We start from the raw sequence: 18,962 nt of genomic DNA, 5'->3' as shown, positions 1-18,962 counted from the left end.
ATTTGAAAACAGCAGGTCAGGGTTTCATAGCCGATCATTAGGAGTATCTCTACCCCTCCTGCTGTCTAGAGTCCAAAACAGCAGGTCAGGGTTTCATAGCCGATCATTAGGAGTATCTCTACCCCTCCTGCTGTCTAGAGAGTTGAAAACAGCAGGTCAGGGTTTCATGGCCGATCATTAGGAGTATCTCTACCGCTCCTGCTGTCTAGAGTCGCGAAACAGCAGGTCAGGGTCCATAGCCGATCATTAGGAGTATCTCTACCCCTCCTGCTGTCTAGAGAGTTGAAAACAGCAGGTCAGGGTTTCATAGCCGATCATTAGGAGTATCTCTACCCCTCCTGCTGTCTAGAGTCCAAAACAGCAGGTCAGGGTCCATAGCCGATCATTAGGAGTATCTCTACCCCTCCTGCTGTCTAGAGAGTTGAGAACAGCAGGTCAGGGTTTCATAGCCGATCATTAGGAGTATCTCTACCCCTCCTGCTGTCTAGAGAGTTGAAAACAGCAGGTCAGGGTCCATAGCCGATCATTAGGAGTATCTCTACCCCTCCTGCTGTCTAGAGTCCAAAACAGCAGGTCAGGGTCCATAGCCGATCATTAGGAGTATCTCTACCCCTCCTGCTGTCTAGAGTCCAAAACAGCAGGTCAGGATTTCATAGCTGATCATTAGGAGTATCTCTACCCCTCCTGCTGTCTAGAGAGTTGAGAACAGCAGGTCAGGGTTTCATAGCCGATCATTGGGAGTATCTCTACCCCTCCTGCTGTCTAGAGAGTTGAGAACAGCAGGTCAGGGTTTCATAGCCGATCATTAGGAGTATCTCTACCCCTCCTGCTGTCTAGAGAGTTGAAAACAGCAGGTCAGAGTTTCATAGCCAATCATTAGGAGTATCTCTACCCCTCCTGCTGTCTAGAGAGTTGAAAACAGCAGGTCAGGGTTTCATAGCCGATCATTAGGAGTATCTCTACCCCTCCTGCTGTCTAGAGAGTTGAGAACAGCAGGTCAGGGTTTCATAGCCGATCATTAGGAGTATCTCTACCCCTCCTGCTGTCTAGAGAGTTGAAAACAGCAGGTCAGAGTTTCATAGCCGATCATTAGGAGTATCTCTACCCCTCCTGCTGTCTAGAGAGTTGAAAACAGCAGGTCAGGGTTTCATAGCCGATCATTAGGAGTATCTCTACCCCTCCTGCTGTCTAGAGAGTTGAAAACAGCAGGTCAGGGTTTCATAGCCGATCATTAGGAGTATCTCTACCCCTCCTTCTGTCTAAGAGTCCAAAACAGCAGGTCAGGGTCCATAGCCGATCATTAGGAGTATCTCAACCCCTCCTGCTGTCTAGAGTCCAAAACAGCAGGTCAGGGTTTCATAGCCGATCATTAGAGTATCTCTACCCCTCCTGCTGTCTAGAGAGTTGAAAACAGCAGGTCAGGGTTTCATAAAGCCGATCATTAGGAGTATCTCTACCCCTCCTGCTGTCTAGAGAGTTGAGAACAGCAGGTCAGGGTTTCATAGCCGATCATTAGGAGTATCTCTACCCCTCCTGCTGTCTAGAGAGTTGAAAACAGCAGGTCAGGGTTTCATAGCCGATCATTAGGAGTATCTCTACCCCTCCTGCTGTCTAGAGAGTTGAGAACAGCAGGTCAGGGTTTCATAGCCGATCATTAGGAGTATCTCTACCCCTCCTGCTGTCTAGAGAGTTGAGAACAGCAGGTCAGGGTTTCATAGCCGATCATTAGGAGTATCTCTACCCCTCCTGCTGTCTAGAGAGTTGAGAACAGCAGGTCAGGGTTTCATAGCCGATCATTAGGAGTATCTCTACCCCTCCTGCTGTCTAGAGAGTTGAAAACAGCAGGTCAGGGTTTCATAGCCGATCATTGGGAGTATCTCTACCCCTCCTGCTGTCTAGAGATTTGAAAACAGCAGGTCAGGGTTTCATAGCCGATCATTAGGAGTATCTCTACCCCTCCTGCTGTCTAGAGTCCAAAACAGCAGGTCAGGGTTTCATAGCCGATCATTAGGAGTATCTCTACCCCTCCTGCTGTCTAGAGAGTTGAAAACAGCAGGTCAGGGTTTCATGGCCGATCATTAGGAGTATCTCTACCGCTCCTGCTGTCTAGAGTCGCGAAACAGCAGGTCAGGGTCCATAGCCGATCATTAGGAGTATCTCTACCCCTCCTGCTGTCTAGAGAGTTGAAAACAGCAGGTCAGGGTTTCATAGCCGATCATTAGGAGTATCTCTACCCCTCCTGCTGTCTAGAGTCCAAAACAGCAGGTCAGGGTCCATAGCCGATCATTAGGAGTATCTCTACCCCTCCTGCTGTCTAGAGAGTTGAGAACAGCAGGTCAGGGTTTCATAGCCGATCATTAGGAGTATCTCTACCCCTCCTGCTGTCTAGAGAGTTGAGAACAGCAGGTCAGGGTCCATAGCCGATCATTAGGAGTATCTCTACCCCTCCTGCTGTCTAGATGGTGAGTTGAAAACAGCAGGTCAGGGTTTCATAGCCGATCATTAGGAGTATCTCCCCCGCTCCTGCTGTCTTGAGAGTTGAGAACAGCAGGTCAGGGTTTCATAGCCGATCATTAGGAGTATCTCTACCCCTCCTGCTGTCTAGAGAGTTGAGAACAGCAGGTCAGGGTTTCATAGCCGATCATTAGGAGTATCTCTACCGCTCCTGCTGTCTTGAGAGTTGAGAACAGCAGGTCAGGGTTTCATAGCCGATCATTAGGAGTATCTCTACCCCTCCTGCTGTCTAGAGATTTGAAAACAGCAGGTCAGGGTTTCATAGCCGATCATTAGGAGTATCTCTACCCCTCCTGCTGTCTAGAGAGATGAGAACAGCAGGTCAGGGTCCATAGCCGATCATTAGGAGTATCTCTACCCCTCCTGCTGTCTAGAGTCCAAAACAGCAGGTCAGGGTTTCATAGCCGATCATTAGGAGTATCTCTACCCCTCCTGCTGTCTAGAGAGTTGAAAACAGCAGGTCAGGGTCCATAGACAGGATAGAATGTCACCTTTTAATTTGAGGGTATTTTCATATCTGTTTTACTGTTTAGAAATGAAGGTACTTTGTGTCTAGTGCCCCCCCATTTTTAAAGGCGTCATAAGTATTTTGACAATTTCACTTAGTGTATTAAAGTCGTCAAAAGTTTAGTATTTGGTCCCATATTCATATCACGCAATGACTACATCAAGCTGGTGACTACAAACTGGTTGGACGTGGTTAGTTTGGGTAGTTTCAGATTACTTTGTGTCCAATAGAAATGAATGGTAAATGTATTGTCATTTTGGAGTCACTTTTATTATATATAATAATAGAATGTTTCTAAACACTTCTACATTAATGTGGGTGCTACCATGGTTATGGATAATCCTGAATTAATCGTGAATAACGATGAGTGAGAAAGTTACTGAGGCATAAATATAATAACCTCCAAAAATGCTAACCTCCCCTGTTATTGTAATGGTGAGAGGTTAGCATGTCTTGTAGATATGATATAAAATGCTAACCTCCCCTGTTATTGTAATGGTGAGAGGTTAGCATGTCTTGGAGATATGATATAAAATGCTAACCTCCCCTGTTATTGTAATATAGAGAGGTTAGCATGTCTTAGGGGTTATGATATAAAATGCTAACCTCCCCTGTTATTGTAATGGTGAGAGGTTAGCATGTCTTGGGGGTATGATATAAAATGCTAACTTCCCCTGTTATTGTAATGGTGAGAGGATAGCATGTCTTGGAGATATGATATAAAATGCTAACCTGCCCTGTTATTGTAATGGTGAGAGGTTAGCATGTCTTGGGGGTATGCTAATATCCCCTGTTATTGTAATGGTGAGAGGTTAGCATGTCTTGGGGGTATGCTAATCTCCCCTGTTATTGTAATGGTGAGAGGTTAACATGTCTTGGAGATATGATATAAAATGCTAACCTCCACTGTTATTGTAATGGTGAGAGGTTAGCATGTCTTGGAGATATGATATAAAATGCTAACCTCCCCTGTTATTGTAATGGTGGGAGGTTAGCATGTCTTGGGGGTATGATATAAAATGCTAACCTCCCCTGTTATTGTAATATAGAGAGGTTAGCATGTCTTGGAGATATGATATAAAATGCTAACTTCCCCTGTTATTGTAATGGTGAGAGGTTAGCATGTCTTGGGGGTATGATATAAAATGCTAACCTCCCCTGTTATTGTAATGGTGAGAGGTTAGCATATCTTGGGGGTATGCTAATCTCCCCTGTTATTGTAATGGTGAGAGGTTAGCATGTCTTGGGGGTATGCTAATCTCCCCTGTTATTGTAATGGTGAGAGGTTAGCATGTCTTGGAGGTATGATATAAAATGCTAACCTCCCCAGTTATTGGTAATGGTGAGAAGTTAGCATGTCTTGGGGGTATGATATAAAATGCTAACCTCCCCTGTTATTGTAATGGTGAGAGGTTAGCATGTCTTGGAGATATGATATAAAATGCTAACCTCCACTGTTATTGTAATGGTGAGAGGTTAGCATGTCTTGGGGGTATGATATAAAATGCTAACCTCCCCTGTTATTGTAATGGTGAGAGGTTAGCATGTCTTGGAGATATGATATAAAATGCTAACCTCCCCTGTTATTGTTATGGTGAGAGGTTAGCATGTCTTGGGGGTATGATATAAAATGCTAACCTCCCCTGTTATTGTTATGGTGAGAGGTTAGCATGTCTTGGAGATATGATATAAAATGCTAACCTCCGCTGTTATTGTAATGGTGAGAGGTTAGTATGTCTTGGGGGTATGCTAATCTCCCCTGTAATTGTAATGGTGAGAGGTTAGCATGTCCTGGGGGTATGCTAACCTCCCCTGTTATTGTAATGGTGAGAGGTTAGCATGTCTTGGAGATATGATATAAAATGCTAACCTCCCCTGTTATTGTAATGGTGAGAGGTTAGCATGTCTTGGAGATATGATATAAAATGCTAACCTCCCCTGTTATTGTTATGGTGAGAGGTTAGCATGTCTTGGAGATATGATATAAAATGCTAACCTCCGCTGTTATTGTAATGGTGAGAGGTTAGTATGTCTTGGGGGTATGCTAATCTCCCCTGTAATTGTAATGGTGAGAGGTTAGCATGTCCTGGGGGTATGCTAACCTCCCCTGTTATTGTAATGGTGAGAGGTTAGCATGTCTTGGAGATATGATATAAAATGCTAACCTCCCCTGTTATTGTAATGGTGAGAGGTTAGCATGTCTTGGAGATATGATATAAAATGCTAACCTCCCCTGTTATTGTTATGGTGAGAGGTTAGCATGTCTTGGAGATATGATATAAAATGCTAACCTCCCCTGTTATTGTTATGGTGAGAGGTTAGCATGTCTTGGAGATATGATATAAAATGCTAACCTCCCCTGTTATTGTAATGGTGAGAGGTTAGCATGTCTTAGTGGTGATGTCGTCCAGGGGATCATCAGCCTAATTCAGCCACGGGCCGAGAGGTATTTACATATATATTTAACTGAGGGGATGGTCAAGGGGCCTGAACATAATTACAATACATTTTTGGACTGCAAATTGCAAGAATCCCAGACAGATATAATATTTGACTAAAACATTATTTTTAAACCACATTTGTATACATTTGTATACGGGTCACTTGTCCTATATGTTTTTATTTAATCCTGTCCCTGCAGGAGGTCTTTTGGTAGGCCGTCTTGGTAAATAACAAGTTGTTGTTAACTGACTTGCCTGGTTAAATAAATGAAAATAAAACGTATACGATATGTCTCTTATGTGTGGGATTACTTTTGAACACATTTCCAAAATTTTAAATCACTTGTCGCTGATTTACGGGTGTTTGTTTAGTCTTATGTCCATTATAATTTCTTGCTCGCAACTTGGGGGACCAAATAAAATCACCTGTGGGCTAAAGTTGGCCCACGGGCCACCAGTTTTGGAGTCGTTGCGTGACGTAATATGGGACCAAAATAAATCAACTTGACTGAATTTGTCCAAATACTTGAGGGGGAATAGATGCATCAATTACTTTAATTTCTAAACGCTAAAACAGAGATGAAAATGGCCTCAAATAAAAAGGTGTCTGTTGAGTGAGAATGCTGTCCAGCTGAATGCTGCGGTCATGTGAGAGAGAGGATAGAGCCTGAGTTTTCTGTCATCAACACCGCTGAAAGGAACATGTGTTTCCACCGTCCTTAGGTCGTTGGAGAAGCTTGCTGAATGCGGCTACTCTGAAGTCTGCTTGTCTTTTCAGAAACGGCAGTTCTACTGTGGTCACGTCTATATTTGGTCGGCGTTCTGTACAGAATGAAGTCAACTGCCTGATCTGTGGGACTGAGTCTAGAAAGTTTGACCCTTTCCTTGGTAAGTCCCGTCCACTGTCAGTCCACCCATGGGGTCAATTCCATTTCAAGGTCAAATCAGGAACTTAACAGAAATTCCAAATGTCCCCTGGCCTCCAGATCTGTCCCTGGATATTCCCAGTCAGTTCAGACACAAGAGAACCAAGGACCAAGAGCCTGGTCCTACCTGCACGTTACGAGGTGAGTTCTACTGTACCGTTGATGCTCTAATGTACTCAACTGTAGCTCTATTCTGCTGTTGGTTGTCAGACTGCCTGCACCTGTTCTGTTGTAGATGCATATGACTGAGGAGTAGACTGGGCGTACTTGTACTACCCATACAAGATGAGTTATGTTCTATTGAACAGTGATGGATGTAAACCAAATGTATAGGTGTAGTTTAATATGCTCTGTCTCTGTCATAATGAGTGTTCTCGGTCTCTTAGGTCATAATGTGTGTTCTCGGTCTCTTAGGTCATAATGAGTGTTCTGTCTCTTAGGTCATAATGTGTGTTCTGTCTCTTAGGTCATAATGTGTTCTCTGTCTCTTAGGTCATAATGAGTGTTCTGTCTCTTAGGTCATAATGAGTGTTCTGTCTCTTAGGTCATAATGTGTGTTCTGTCTCTTAGGTCATAATGAGTGTTCTCTGTCTCTTAGGTCATAATGAGTGTTCTGTCTCTTAGGTCATAATGTGTGTTCTGTCTCTTAGGTCATAATGAGTGTTCTGTCTCTTAGGTCATAATGTGTGTTCTGTCTCTTAGGTCATAATGCGTGTTCTGTCTCTTAGGTCATAATGAGTGTTCTGTCTCTTAGGTCATAATGAGTGTTCTGTCTCTTAGGTCATAATGTGTGTTCTCTGTCTCTTAGGTCATAATGTGTGTTCTCTGTCTCTTAGGTCATAATGAGTGTTCTGTCTCTTAGGTCATAATGAGTGTTCTGTCTCTTAGGTCATAATGAGTGTTCTCTGTCTCTTAGGTCATAATGCGTGTTCTCTGTCTCTTAGGTCATAATGAGTGTTCTGTCTCTTAGGTCATAATGAGTGTTCTGTCTCTTAGGTCATAATGCGTGTTCTCTGTCTCTGTCATAATGAGTGTTCTGTCTCTTAGGTCATAATGAGTGTTCTCTGTCTCTTAGGTCATAATGTGTGTTCTGTCTCTGTCATAATGAGTGTTCTGTCTCTTAGGTCATAATGTGTGTTCTCTGTCTCTGTCATAATGAGTGTTCTGTCTCTTAGGTCATAATGAGTGCTCTGTCTCTGTCATAATGAGTGTTCTGTCTCTTAGGTCATAATGTGTGTTCTCGGTCTCTTAGGTCATAATGTGTGTTCTGTCTCTTAGGTCATAATGTGTGTTCTCGGTCTCTTAGGTCATAATGTGTGTTCTCTGTCTCTGTCATAATGAGTGTTCTGTCTCTTAGGTCATAATGCGTGTTCTGTCTCTTAGGTCATAATGTGTGTTCTGTCTCTTAGGTCATAATGAGTGTTCTGTCTCTTAGGTCATAATGTGTGTTCTGTCTCTTAGGTCATAATGTGTGTTCTCGGTCTCTTAGGTCATAATGAGTGTTCTGTCTCTTAGGTCATAATGAGTGTTCTGTCTCTTAGGTCATAATGTGTGTTCTGTCTCTTAGGTCATAATGAGTGTTCTGTCTCTTAGGTCATAATGTGTGTTCTCGGTCTCTTAGGTCATAATGAGTGTTCTGTCTCTTAGGTCATAATGAGTGTTCTGTCTCTTAGGTCATAATGTGTGTTCTGTCTCTTAGGTCATAATGAGTGTTCTGTCTCTTAGGTCATAAATGCGTGTTCTCGGTCTCTTAGGTCATAATGAGTGTTCTCTGTCTCTTAGGTCATAATGAGTGTTCTGTCTCTTAGGTCATAATGAGTGTTCTGTCTCTTAGGTCATAATGCGTGTTCTGTCTCTTAGGTCATAATGTGTGTTCTCGGTCTCTTAGGTCATAATGAGTGTTCTGTCTCTTAGGTCATAATGTGTGTTCTCGGTCTCTGTCATAATGAGTGTTCTGTCTCTTAGGTCATAATGTGTGTTCTCGGTCTCTTAGGTCATAATGCGTGTTCTCTGTCTCTTAGGTCATAATGAGTGTTCTGTCTCTTAGGTCATAATGAGTGTTCTGTCTCTTAGGTCATAATGAGTGTTCTGTCTCTTAGGTCATAATGAGTGTTCTCTGTCTCTTAGGTCATAATGCGTGTTCTGTCTCTTAGGTCATAATGAGTGTTCTGTCTCTTAGGTCATAATGAGTGTTCTCTGTCTCTTAGGTCATAATGCGTGTTCTGTCTCTTAGGTCATAATGTGTGTTCTCTGTCTCTTAGGTCATAATGTGTGTTCTCGGTCTCTTAGGTCATAATGAGTGTTCTGTCTCTTAGGTCATAATGTGTGTTCTCGGTCTCTGTCATAATGAGTGTTCTGTCTCTTAGGTCATAATGTGTGTTCTCGGTCTCTTAGGTCATAATGAGTGTTCTGTCTCTTAGGTCATAATGTGTGTTCTCTGTCTCTTAGGTCATAATGTGTGTTCTCTGTCTCTTAGGTCATAATGAGTGCTCTGTCTCTTAGGTCATAATGAGTGTTCTGTCTCTTAGGTCATAATGAGTGTTCTGTCTCTTAGGTCATAATGAGTGTTCTCTGTCTCTTAGGTCATAATGAGTGTTCTGTCTCTTAGGTCATAATGCTTTGTCGGTCATCAGACTGCCTATATATGTAGCTTCGGACTTTGAGGAACTAGACCAGACAGAGAGAGATATATAACAAACTCAGTTTGTCACAATTCCTGACATTTAATCCTAGTAAAAAATCCCTGTTTTAGGTCAGTTAAAATCACCACTTTATTTTAAGAATGTGAAATGTCAATAATAGTAGAGTGATTTATTTCAGCTTTTATTTCTTTCATCACATTCCCAGTGGGTCAGAAGTTTACATACACTCTAAGTATTTGGTAGTATTACCTTTAAATTGTTTAACTTGGGTCAAACATTTCGGGTAGCCTTTCACAAGCTTGAATTTAAGCCCATTCCTCCTGACAGAGCTGGTGTAACTGAGTCAGGTTTGTAGGCCTCCTGACAGAGCTGGTGTAACTGAGTCAGGTTTGTAGGCCTCCTGACAGAGCTGGTGTAACTGAGTCAGGTTTGTAGGCCTCCTGACAGAGCTGGTGTAACTGAGTCAGGTTTGTAGGCCTCCTGACAGAGCTGGTGTAACTGAGTCAGGTTTGTAGGCCTCCTGACAGAGCTGGTGTAACTGAGTCAGGTTTGTAGGCCTCCTGACAGAGCTGGTGTAACTGAGTCAGGTTTGTAGGCCTCCTGACAGAGCTGGTGTAACTGAGTCAGGTTTGTAGGCCTCCTGCTGACAAATTTTGTATAAGATTGAGGTCAGGGCTTTGTGATGGCCACTCCAATACCTTGACTTTGTTGTCCTTAAGCCATTTTGTAACAACTTTGTAAGTATGCTTGGGGTCATTGTCCATCTGGAAGACCCATTTGGAAGTATGCTTGGGGTCATTGTCCATCTGGAAGACCCATTTGGAAGTATGCTTGGGGTCATTGTCCATCTGGAAGACCCATTTGCAACCAAGCTTTAACTTCCTGACTGATGTCTTGAGATGTTGCTTCAATATATCCACAACATTTTCCTCCCTCATGATGTCATCTATCTTGTGAAGTGCACCAGTCCCTCCTGCAGCAAAGCACCCCCACAACATGATGCTGCCACACCCGTGCTTCACGGTTGGGATGGTGTTCTTCAGCTTGCAAGCCTCCCCCTTTTTCAAACAAACATAACAATCAATGGTCATTATGGCCAAACAGTACTATTTTTGTTTCATCAGACCAGACATTCCTCAAAAGTACGATCTTTGTCCCCATGTGCAGTTGCAAACCCTAGTCTGGATTTTTAATTGCGGTTTTTGAGCAGTGGCTTCTTCCTTGCTGAGTGGCCTTTCAGGTCATGTCGATATAGGACTCTGTGGATATAGATTTATTTTGTACCTGTTTCCTCCAGCATCTTCACAAGGTCCTTTGCTGTTGTTCTGGGATTGATTCGCACTAAAGTACGTTCATCTCTAGGAGACAGAATGCGTCTCCTGCCTGAGCGGTATGACGGCTGCGTGCTCCCATGGTGTTTATACTTGAGTACTATTCTTTGTACAGATGAACGTGGTACCTTCAGGCATTTGGAAATTGCTCCCAAGGATGAACCAGGCTTGTGGAGGTCTACAATTTTTTTAGGTCTTGGCTGATTTCTTTTGATTTTCCCATGATGTCAAGCAAAGAGGCACTGAGTTTGAAGGTAGGCCTTGAAATACAGCCACAGGTACACCTCCAATTGACTCAATTTATGTCAATTAGCCTATCAGAAGCTTCTAAAGCCATGACATCATTTTCTGGATTTTTCCAAGCTGTTTAAAGGCACAGTCAACTTAGTGTATGTAAACTTCTGACCCACTGGAATTGTGATACAGTAAATTATGTGAAATAATCTGTCTAAACAATTGTTGGAAACATTTCTTGTGTCATGCACAAAGTAGATGTCCTAACCGACTTGCAGAAACTATAGTTTGTTAACAAGAAATTTGTGGAGTGGTTGAAAAATGAGTTTTAATGACTCCAACTGAAGTGTATGTAAACTTCTGACTTCAACTATATATATATTCACTACATATAGCTCCTAGTATGGTGCTTGTATGTAGCGGCTAAATTTCTTTCAGAATGTATTCATATCCCTCAGTCTTTCTGGGTAAGTCTCTATGAGCTTTGCACACCTGGATTGTACAATATTTGCACATTATTCTTTAAAGAATTCAAGCTCTGTCAAGTTGGCTGTTGATCATTGCTAGACAGCCATTTTCAAGTATTGCTGATTTTAAGTCAGAACTGCAACTAGGCCACTTTGGAACATTCAATGTTTTCTTGGGAAGCAACCCCAGTGTAGATTTGGCCTTGTGTTTTAGGTTATTGTACTGCTGAAAGGTGACTTCATCTCCCAGTGTAGATTTGGCCTTGTGTTTTAGGTTTTTGACCTGCTGAAAGGTGAATTCATCTCCCAGTGTTTGGTGGAGAGCAGACTGAACCAGGTTTTACTCTGGGATTTTGCTTATAGCTGTATTTTATTTTTATCCTTAAACTCCCTAGTCCTTAATGATGACAAGCATACCCATAACATGATGCAGCCACCACCATGCTTAAAGATATGAAGAGGTCCTCAGTGATGTTGTTGGCTTTGCCCCAAACATAACACTTTGTATTCAATACATAAAGTTAGTTTCTTGGCCCCAGTTTTACTTTAGTGCCTTTTATTGCAAACAGGATGCATGTTTTGTACTATTTTTATTCTGTACAGGCTTCCTTCTTTTCACTCTGTAATTTAGGTTAGTAATTGTGGAGTAACTACAATGTTGTTGATCCATCCTCAGTTTCCTCCCATCACAGCCATTAAACTCTGTAATTTAGGTTAGTAATTGTGGAGTAACTACAATGTTGTTGATTCATCCTCAGTTTTCTCCTATCACAGCCATTAAACTCTTAACTGTTTTAAAGTCACCATTGGCCTCATGGTGAAATCTCTGACTGGGTTCCTTCCTCTCCGGGGAGATATTTTCAAAGTGTATATTTTTTTTTTACCTATCTACCAATAGGTGTCTTTGTCGTTCAATCTGTGTTTGAAATGCACTGCTCGACTAAGGGACCTTACCATTATCTGTGTGTGTGGGGTACAGAGATGAGGGACCATTATCTGTGTGTGTGGGGTACAGAGATGAGGGACCATTATCTGTGTGTGTGGGGTACAGAGATGAGGGACCATTATCTGTGTGTGTGGGGGTACAGAGATGAGGGACCTTACCATTATCTGTGTGTGTGGGGTACAGAGATGAGGGACCATTATCTGTGTGTGTGGGGTACAGAGATGAGGGACCATTATCTGTGTGTGTGGGGTACAGAGATGAGGGACCTTACCATTATCTGTGTGTGTGTGGTACAGAGATGAGGGACCATTATCTGTGTGTGTGGGGTACAGAGATGAGGGACCATTATCTGTGTGTGTGGGGTACAGAGATGAGGGACCTTACCATTATCTGTGTATGTGGGGTACAGAGATGAGGGACCATTATCTGTGTGTGTGGGGTACAGAGATGAGGGACCTTACCATTATCTGTGTGTGTGGGGTACAGAGATGAGGGACCATTATCTGTGTGTGTGGGGTACAGAGATGAGATGAGGGACCATTATCTGTGTGTGTGGGGTACAGAGATGAGGGACCATTATCTGTGTGTGTGGGGTACAGAGATGAGGGACCTTACCATTATCTGTGTGTGTGGGGTACAGAGATGAGGGACCTTACCATTATCTGTGTGTGTGGGGTACAGAGATGAGGGACCATTATCTGTGTGTGTGGGGTACAGAGATGAGGGACCATTATCTGTGTATGTGGGGTACAGAGATGAGGGACCATTATCTGTGTGTGTGGGGTACAGAGATGAGGGACCATTATCTGTGTGTGTGGGGTACAGAGATGAGGGACCATTATCTGTGTGTGTGGGGTACAGAGATGAGGGACCATTATCTGTGTGTGTGGGGTACAGAGATGAGGGACCTTACCATTATCTGTGTGTGTGGGGTACAGAGATGAGGGACCTTACCATTATCTGTGTGTGTGGGGTACAGAGATGAGGGACCATTATCTGTGTGTGTGGGGTACAGAGATGAGGGACCATTATCTGTGTGTGTGGGGTACAGAGACGTGTGTGGGGGGACCATTATCTGTGTGTGTGGGGTACAGAGATGAGGGACCATTATCTGTGTGTGTGGGGTACAGAGATGAGGGACCATTATCTGTGTGTGTGGGGTACGAGGGACCTTACCATTAGATGAGGGACCATTATCTGTGTGTGTGGGGTACAGAGATGAGGGACCATTATCTGTGTGTGTGGGGTACAGAGATGAGGGACCTTACCATTATCTGTGTGTGTGGGGTACAGAGATGAGGGACCATTATCTGTGTGTGTGGGGTACAGAGATGAGGGACCTTACCATTATCTGTGTGTGTGGGGTACAGAGATGAGGGACCATTATCTGTGTGTGTGGGGTACAGAGATGAGGGACCATTATCTGTGTGTGTGGGGTACAGAGATGAGGGACATTATCTTACCATTATCTGTGTGTGTGGGGTACAGAGATGAGGGACCATTATCTGTGTGTGTGGGGTACAGAGATGAGGGACCTTACCATTATCTGTGTGTGTGGGGTACAGAGATGAGGGACCATTATCTGTGTGTACAGAGATGAGGGACCTTTATCAGAGATGAGGGACCATTATCTGTGTATGTGGGGTACAGAGATGAGGGACCATTATCTGTGTGTGTGGGGTACAGAGATGAGGGACCTTACCATTATCTGTGTGTGTGGGGTACAGAGATGAGGGACCATTATCTGTGTGTGTGGGGTACAGAGATGAGGGACCATTATCTTATCTGTGTACAGAGATGAGGGACCATTATCTGTGTGTGGGGTACGGAGATGAGGGACCATTATCTGTGTGTGTGGGGTACAGATGAGGGACCATTATCTGTGTGTGTGGGGTACAGAGATGAGGGACCATTATCTGTGTGTGTGGGGTACAGAGATGAGGGACCTTACCATTATCTGTGTGTGTGGGGTACAGAGATGAGGGACCATTATCTGTGTGTGTGGGGTACAGAGATGAGGGACCTTACCATTATCTGTGTGTGTGGGGTACAGAGATGAGGGACCTTACCATTATCTGTGTGTGTGGGGTACAGAGATGAGGGACCATTATCTGTGTATGTGGGGTACAGAGATGAGGGACCATTATCTGTGTATGTGGGGTACAGAGATGAGGGACCATTATCTGTGTATGTGGGGTACAGAGATGAGGGACCATTATCTGTGTGTGTGGGGTACAGAGACGAGGGACCATTATCTGTGTATGTGGGGTACAGAGATGAGGGACCATTATCTGTGTATGTGGGGTACAGAGACGAGGGACCATTATCTGTGTATGTGGGGTACAGAGATGAGGGACCATTATCTGTGTATGTGGGGTACAGAGATGAGGGACCTTACCATTATCTGTGTGTGTGGGGTACAGAGATGAGGGACCATTATCTGTGTGTGTGGGGTACAGAGATGAGGGACCATTATCTGTGTGTGTGGGGTACAGAGATGAGGGACCTTACCATTATCTGTGTGTGTGGGGTACAGAGATGAGGGACCATTATCTGTGTGTGTGGGGTACAGAGATGAGGGACCTTTATCTGTGTGTGTGGGGTACAGAGATGAGGGACCATTATCTGTGTATGTGGGGTACAGAGATGAGGGACCATTATCTGTGTGTGTGGGGTACAGAGATGAGGGACCATTATCTGTGTATGTGGGGTACAGAGACGAGGGACCATTATCTGTGTATGTGGGGTACAGAGATGAGGGACCATTATCTGTGTATGTGGGGTACAGAGATGAGGGACCATTATCTGTGTGTGTGGGGTACAGAGATGAGGGACCTTACAGAGATGAGGGACCATTATCTGTGTGTGTGTGGGTACAGAGATGAGGGACCATTATCTGTGTGTGTGGGGTACAGAGATGAGGGACCATTATCTGTGTATGTGGGGTACAGAGATGAGGGACCATTATCTGTGTGTGGGGTACAGAGATGAGGGACCATTATCTGTGTATGTGGGGTACAGAGATGAGGACCATTATCTGTGTATGTGGGGTACAGAGATGAGGGACCATTATCTGTGTATGTGGGGTACAGAGATGAGGGACCATTATCTGTGTGTGTGGGGTACAGAGATGAGGGACCATTATCTGTATGTGGGGTACAGAGATGCGGGACCATTATCTGTGTGTGTGGGGTACAGAGATGAGGGACCATTATCTGTATGTGGGGTACAGAGATGAGGGACCATTATCTGTATGTGGGGTACAGAGATGAGGGACCTTACCATTATCTGTGTATGTGGGGTACAGAGATGAGGGACCATTATCTGTGTGTGTGGGGTACAGAGATGAGGGACCATTATCTGTGTGTGTGGGGTACAGAGATGAGGGACCATTATCTGTGTGTGTGGGGTACAGAGATGAGGGACCATTATCTGTGTGTGTGGGGGTGAGGGACAGAGATGAGGGACCATTATCTGTGTGTGTGGGGTACAGAGACGAGGGACCATTATCTGTGTGTGTGGGGTACAGAGATGAGGGACCATTATCTGTGTGTGTGGGGTACAGAGATGAGGGACCATTATCTGTGTGTGTGGGGTACAGAGATGAGGGACCTTACCATTATCTGTGTGTGTGGGGTACAGAGATGAGGGACCTTACCATTATCTGTGTGTGTGGGGTACAGAGATGAGGGACCATTATCTGTGTGTGTGGGGTACAGAGACGAGGGACCATTATCTGTGTGTGTGGGGTACAGAGATGAGGGACCTTACCATTATCTGTGTGTGTGGGGTATAGAGATGAGGGACCATTATCTGTGTGTGTGGGGGGGCACAGAGACGAGGGACCATTATCTGTGTGTGTGGGGTACAGAGATGAGGGACCTTACCATTATCTGTGTGTGTGGGGTACAGAGATGAGGGACCTTACCATTATCTGTGTGTGTGGGGTACAGAGATGAGGGACCATTATCTGTGTGTGTGGGGTACAGAGATGAGGGACCATTATCTGTGTGTGTGGGGTACAGAGATGAGGGACCATTATCTGTGTGTGTGGGGTACAGAGACGAGGGACCATTATCTGTGTGTGTGGGGTACAGAGATGAGGGACCATTATCTGTGTGTGTGGGGTACAGAGACGAGGGACCTTACCATTATCTGTGTGTGTGGGGTACAGAGATGAGGGACCATTATCTGTGTGTGTGGGGTACAGAGATGAGGGACCTTTATCTGTGTGTGTGGGGTACAGAGATGAGGGACCATTATCTGTGTGTGTGGGGTACAGAGATGAGGGACCATTATCTTACCATTATCTGTGTGTGTGGGGTACAGACCATTAGATGAGGGACCTTACCATTATCTGTGTGTGTGGGGTACAGAGATGAGGGACCTTACCATTATCTGTGTGTGTGGGGTACAGAGATGAGGGACCATTATCTGTGTGTGTGGGGTACAGAGATGAGGGACCTTACCATTATCTGTGTGTGTGGGGTACAGAGATGAGGGACCTTACCATTATCTGTGTGTGTGGGGTACAGAGATGAGGGACCATTATCTGTGTGTGTGGGGTACAGAGATGAGGGACCATTATCTGTGTGTGTGGGGTAGAGAGATGAGGGACCTTACCATTATCTGTGTGTGTGGGGTACAGAGATGAGGGACCATTATCTGTGTGTGTGGGGTACAGAGACGAGGGACCATTATCTGTGTGTGTGGGGTACAGAGATGAGGGACCATTATCTGTGTGTGTGTACAGAGATGAGGGACCATTATCTGTGTGTGTGGGGACAGAGGGACCATTATCTGTGTGTGTGGGGTACAGAGATGAGGGACCTTTATCTGTGTGTGTGGGGTACAGAGATGAGGGACCTTACCATTATCTGTGTGTGTGGGGTACAGAGATGAGGGACCTTACCATTATCTGTGTGTGTGGGGTACAGAGATGAGGGACCATTATCTGTGTGTGTGGGGTACAGAGATGCGGTAGTCATTGATGTTAAACACTCTGTGGGCAACACTACTGATGTTAAACACTCTGTGGGCAACACTACTAGCCCACAGAGTGAGTATATCTTATTACTTAACTTGTTAAGTAAATGTTTTACACTTACTTATTATATTTTACTTATTGAACTTATGGCTTCCCATAACAAAGGGATTGAATACTTATTGACTCAAGCCATTTCAGGTTTAAATCCTTTCTGGTTTAGTGTTATCCACGACATCTCTCTGTCCCTGCTCTTCTTCAGACTGCCTGTGTAGCTTCACTGACCTGGAGGAACTAGACCAGGCAGAGCTCTATATGTGCCACAGGTGTAAGAAGAGACAGAAATCGACCAAGAAGTTCTGGGTCCAGAAGCTGCCCAAGGTGTTGTGTCTACACCTGAAGAGGTTCCACTGGACATCCTACCTGAGGAACAAAGTAACCACCTATGTCGAGTTCCCTCTACGAGGCCTGGACATGAGGGGGTATTTACTACAGGTGAGCACTAACCCCTAAGGGGGGGGGGGGGGGGGGTTAAAAGCCAACATATGGAATTATTTTGAAATGGTCCATTTTTATTTAGAATTTTAGGACCCCTTAAGGTATCAATACAATAATCAATGATAATTAATCCTGTGGATTTGAAGTGTCTGTATCTACGAGATGGATAGAAATCTCAGGAAGTGTTTGTTTTTTTGTTGACATAGACGTGGCCAAAAGTTTTGAGAATGACACAAATATTAATTTCCACAAAGTTTGCTGCTTCAGTGTGTTTAGATATTTCTGTCAGATGTTACTATGGAATACTGAAGTATAATTACAAGCATTTCATAAGTGTCAAAGGCTTTTATTGACAATTACATGAAGTTGATGCAGAGAGTCAATATTTTCAGTGTTGACCCTTCTTTTTCAAGACCTCTGCAATCCGCCCTGGCATGTTGTCAATTAACTTCTGGGCCACATCCTGACTGATGGCATGTTGTCAATTAACTTCTGGGCCACATCCTGACTGATGGCAGCCCATTCTTGCATAATCAATGCTTGGAGTTTGTCAGAATTTGTGGGTTTCTGTTTGTCCATCCACCTCTTGAGGATTGACCACAAGTTCTCAATGGGATTCAGGTCTGGGGAGTTTCCTGGCCATGGACCCAAAATATCAATGTTTTGTTCCCAGGGGCACTTAGTTATCACTTTCGCCATATGGCAAGGTGCTCCACATCATGCTGGAAAAGGCATTGTTCGTCACCAAACTGTTCTTGGATGGTTGGGAGAAGTTGCTCTCAGAGGATGTGTTGGTACCATTCTTTATTCATGGCTGTGTTCTTAGGCAAAATTGTGAGTGAGGCCACTCCCATGGCTGAGAAGCAACCCCACACATGAATGGTCTCAGGATGCTTTACTGTTGGCATGACACAGGACTGATGGTAGCGCTCACCTTGTCTTCTCCGGACAAGCTTTTTTCCGGATGCCAAAAACAATTGGAAAGGGGATTCATCAGAAAAATAACTTGTCCAATCCCTGTACCTGTTGCAGAATATCAGTCTGTCCCTGATGTTTTTCCTGGAGAGAACTGGCTTCTTTGCTGCCCTTCTTGACACCAGGCCATCCTCCGAACTTCTTCGCCTCACTGTGCGTGCAGATGCACTCCCACCTGCCTGCTGCCATTCCTGACCAAGCTCTGTACTGGTGGTGCCCCGATCCCGCAGCTGAATCAACTTTAGGAGACAGTCCTGGCGCTTGCTGGACTTTCTTGGGCGCCCTGAAGCCTTCTTCACAACAATTGAACCGCTCTCCTTGAAGTTCTTGATGATCTGATAAATGGTTGATTTAGGTGCAATCTTACTGGCAGCAATATCCTTGCCTGTGAAGCCCTTTTTGTGCAAGGCAATGATGGTATTGGTTCCTTGCCGGTAACCATGGTTGACAGAGGAAGAACAATGATTCCAAGCACCACCTCCTTTTGAAGCTTCCA

The 18,962-nt window shown here is 44.4% G+C and overlaps 1 protein-coding gene across 2 annotated transcripts in view; it reads left to right on the top strand.

Annotated features, from left to right (window-relative positions):
- usp3 (ubiquitin specific peptidase 3) overlaps positions 1-18,962 on the top strand; it is a 98,691-nt gene that overhangs the window by 27,017 nt on the left and 52,712 nt on the right. For both annotated transcript variants that reach the window (XM_065002830.1, XM_065002829.1), the window contains 3 exons: positions 6,242-6,351; positions 6,450-6,530; positions 17,256-17,488. In XM_065002830.1, coding sequence (XP_064858902.1) covers positions 6,242-6,351; positions 6,450-6,530; positions 17,256-17,488 — 424 coding nt within the window. The remainder of the gene's footprint in view (positions 1-6,241; positions 6,352-6,449; positions 6,531-17,255; positions 17,489-18,962) is intronic.

This window comes from Oncorhynchus nerka, linkage group LG17, assembly GCF_034236695.1.
Source record: "Oncorhynchus nerka isolate Pitt River linkage group LG17, Oner_Uvic_2.0, whole genome shotgun sequence".
Taxonomy (NCBI): Eukaryota; Metazoa; Chordata; class Actinopteri; order Salmoniformes; family Salmonidae; genus Oncorhynchus; species Oncorhynchus nerka.
Note: the sequence above shows the minus strand (reverse complement) of the source record. Positions and strands in the feature narration are given on the sequence as shown.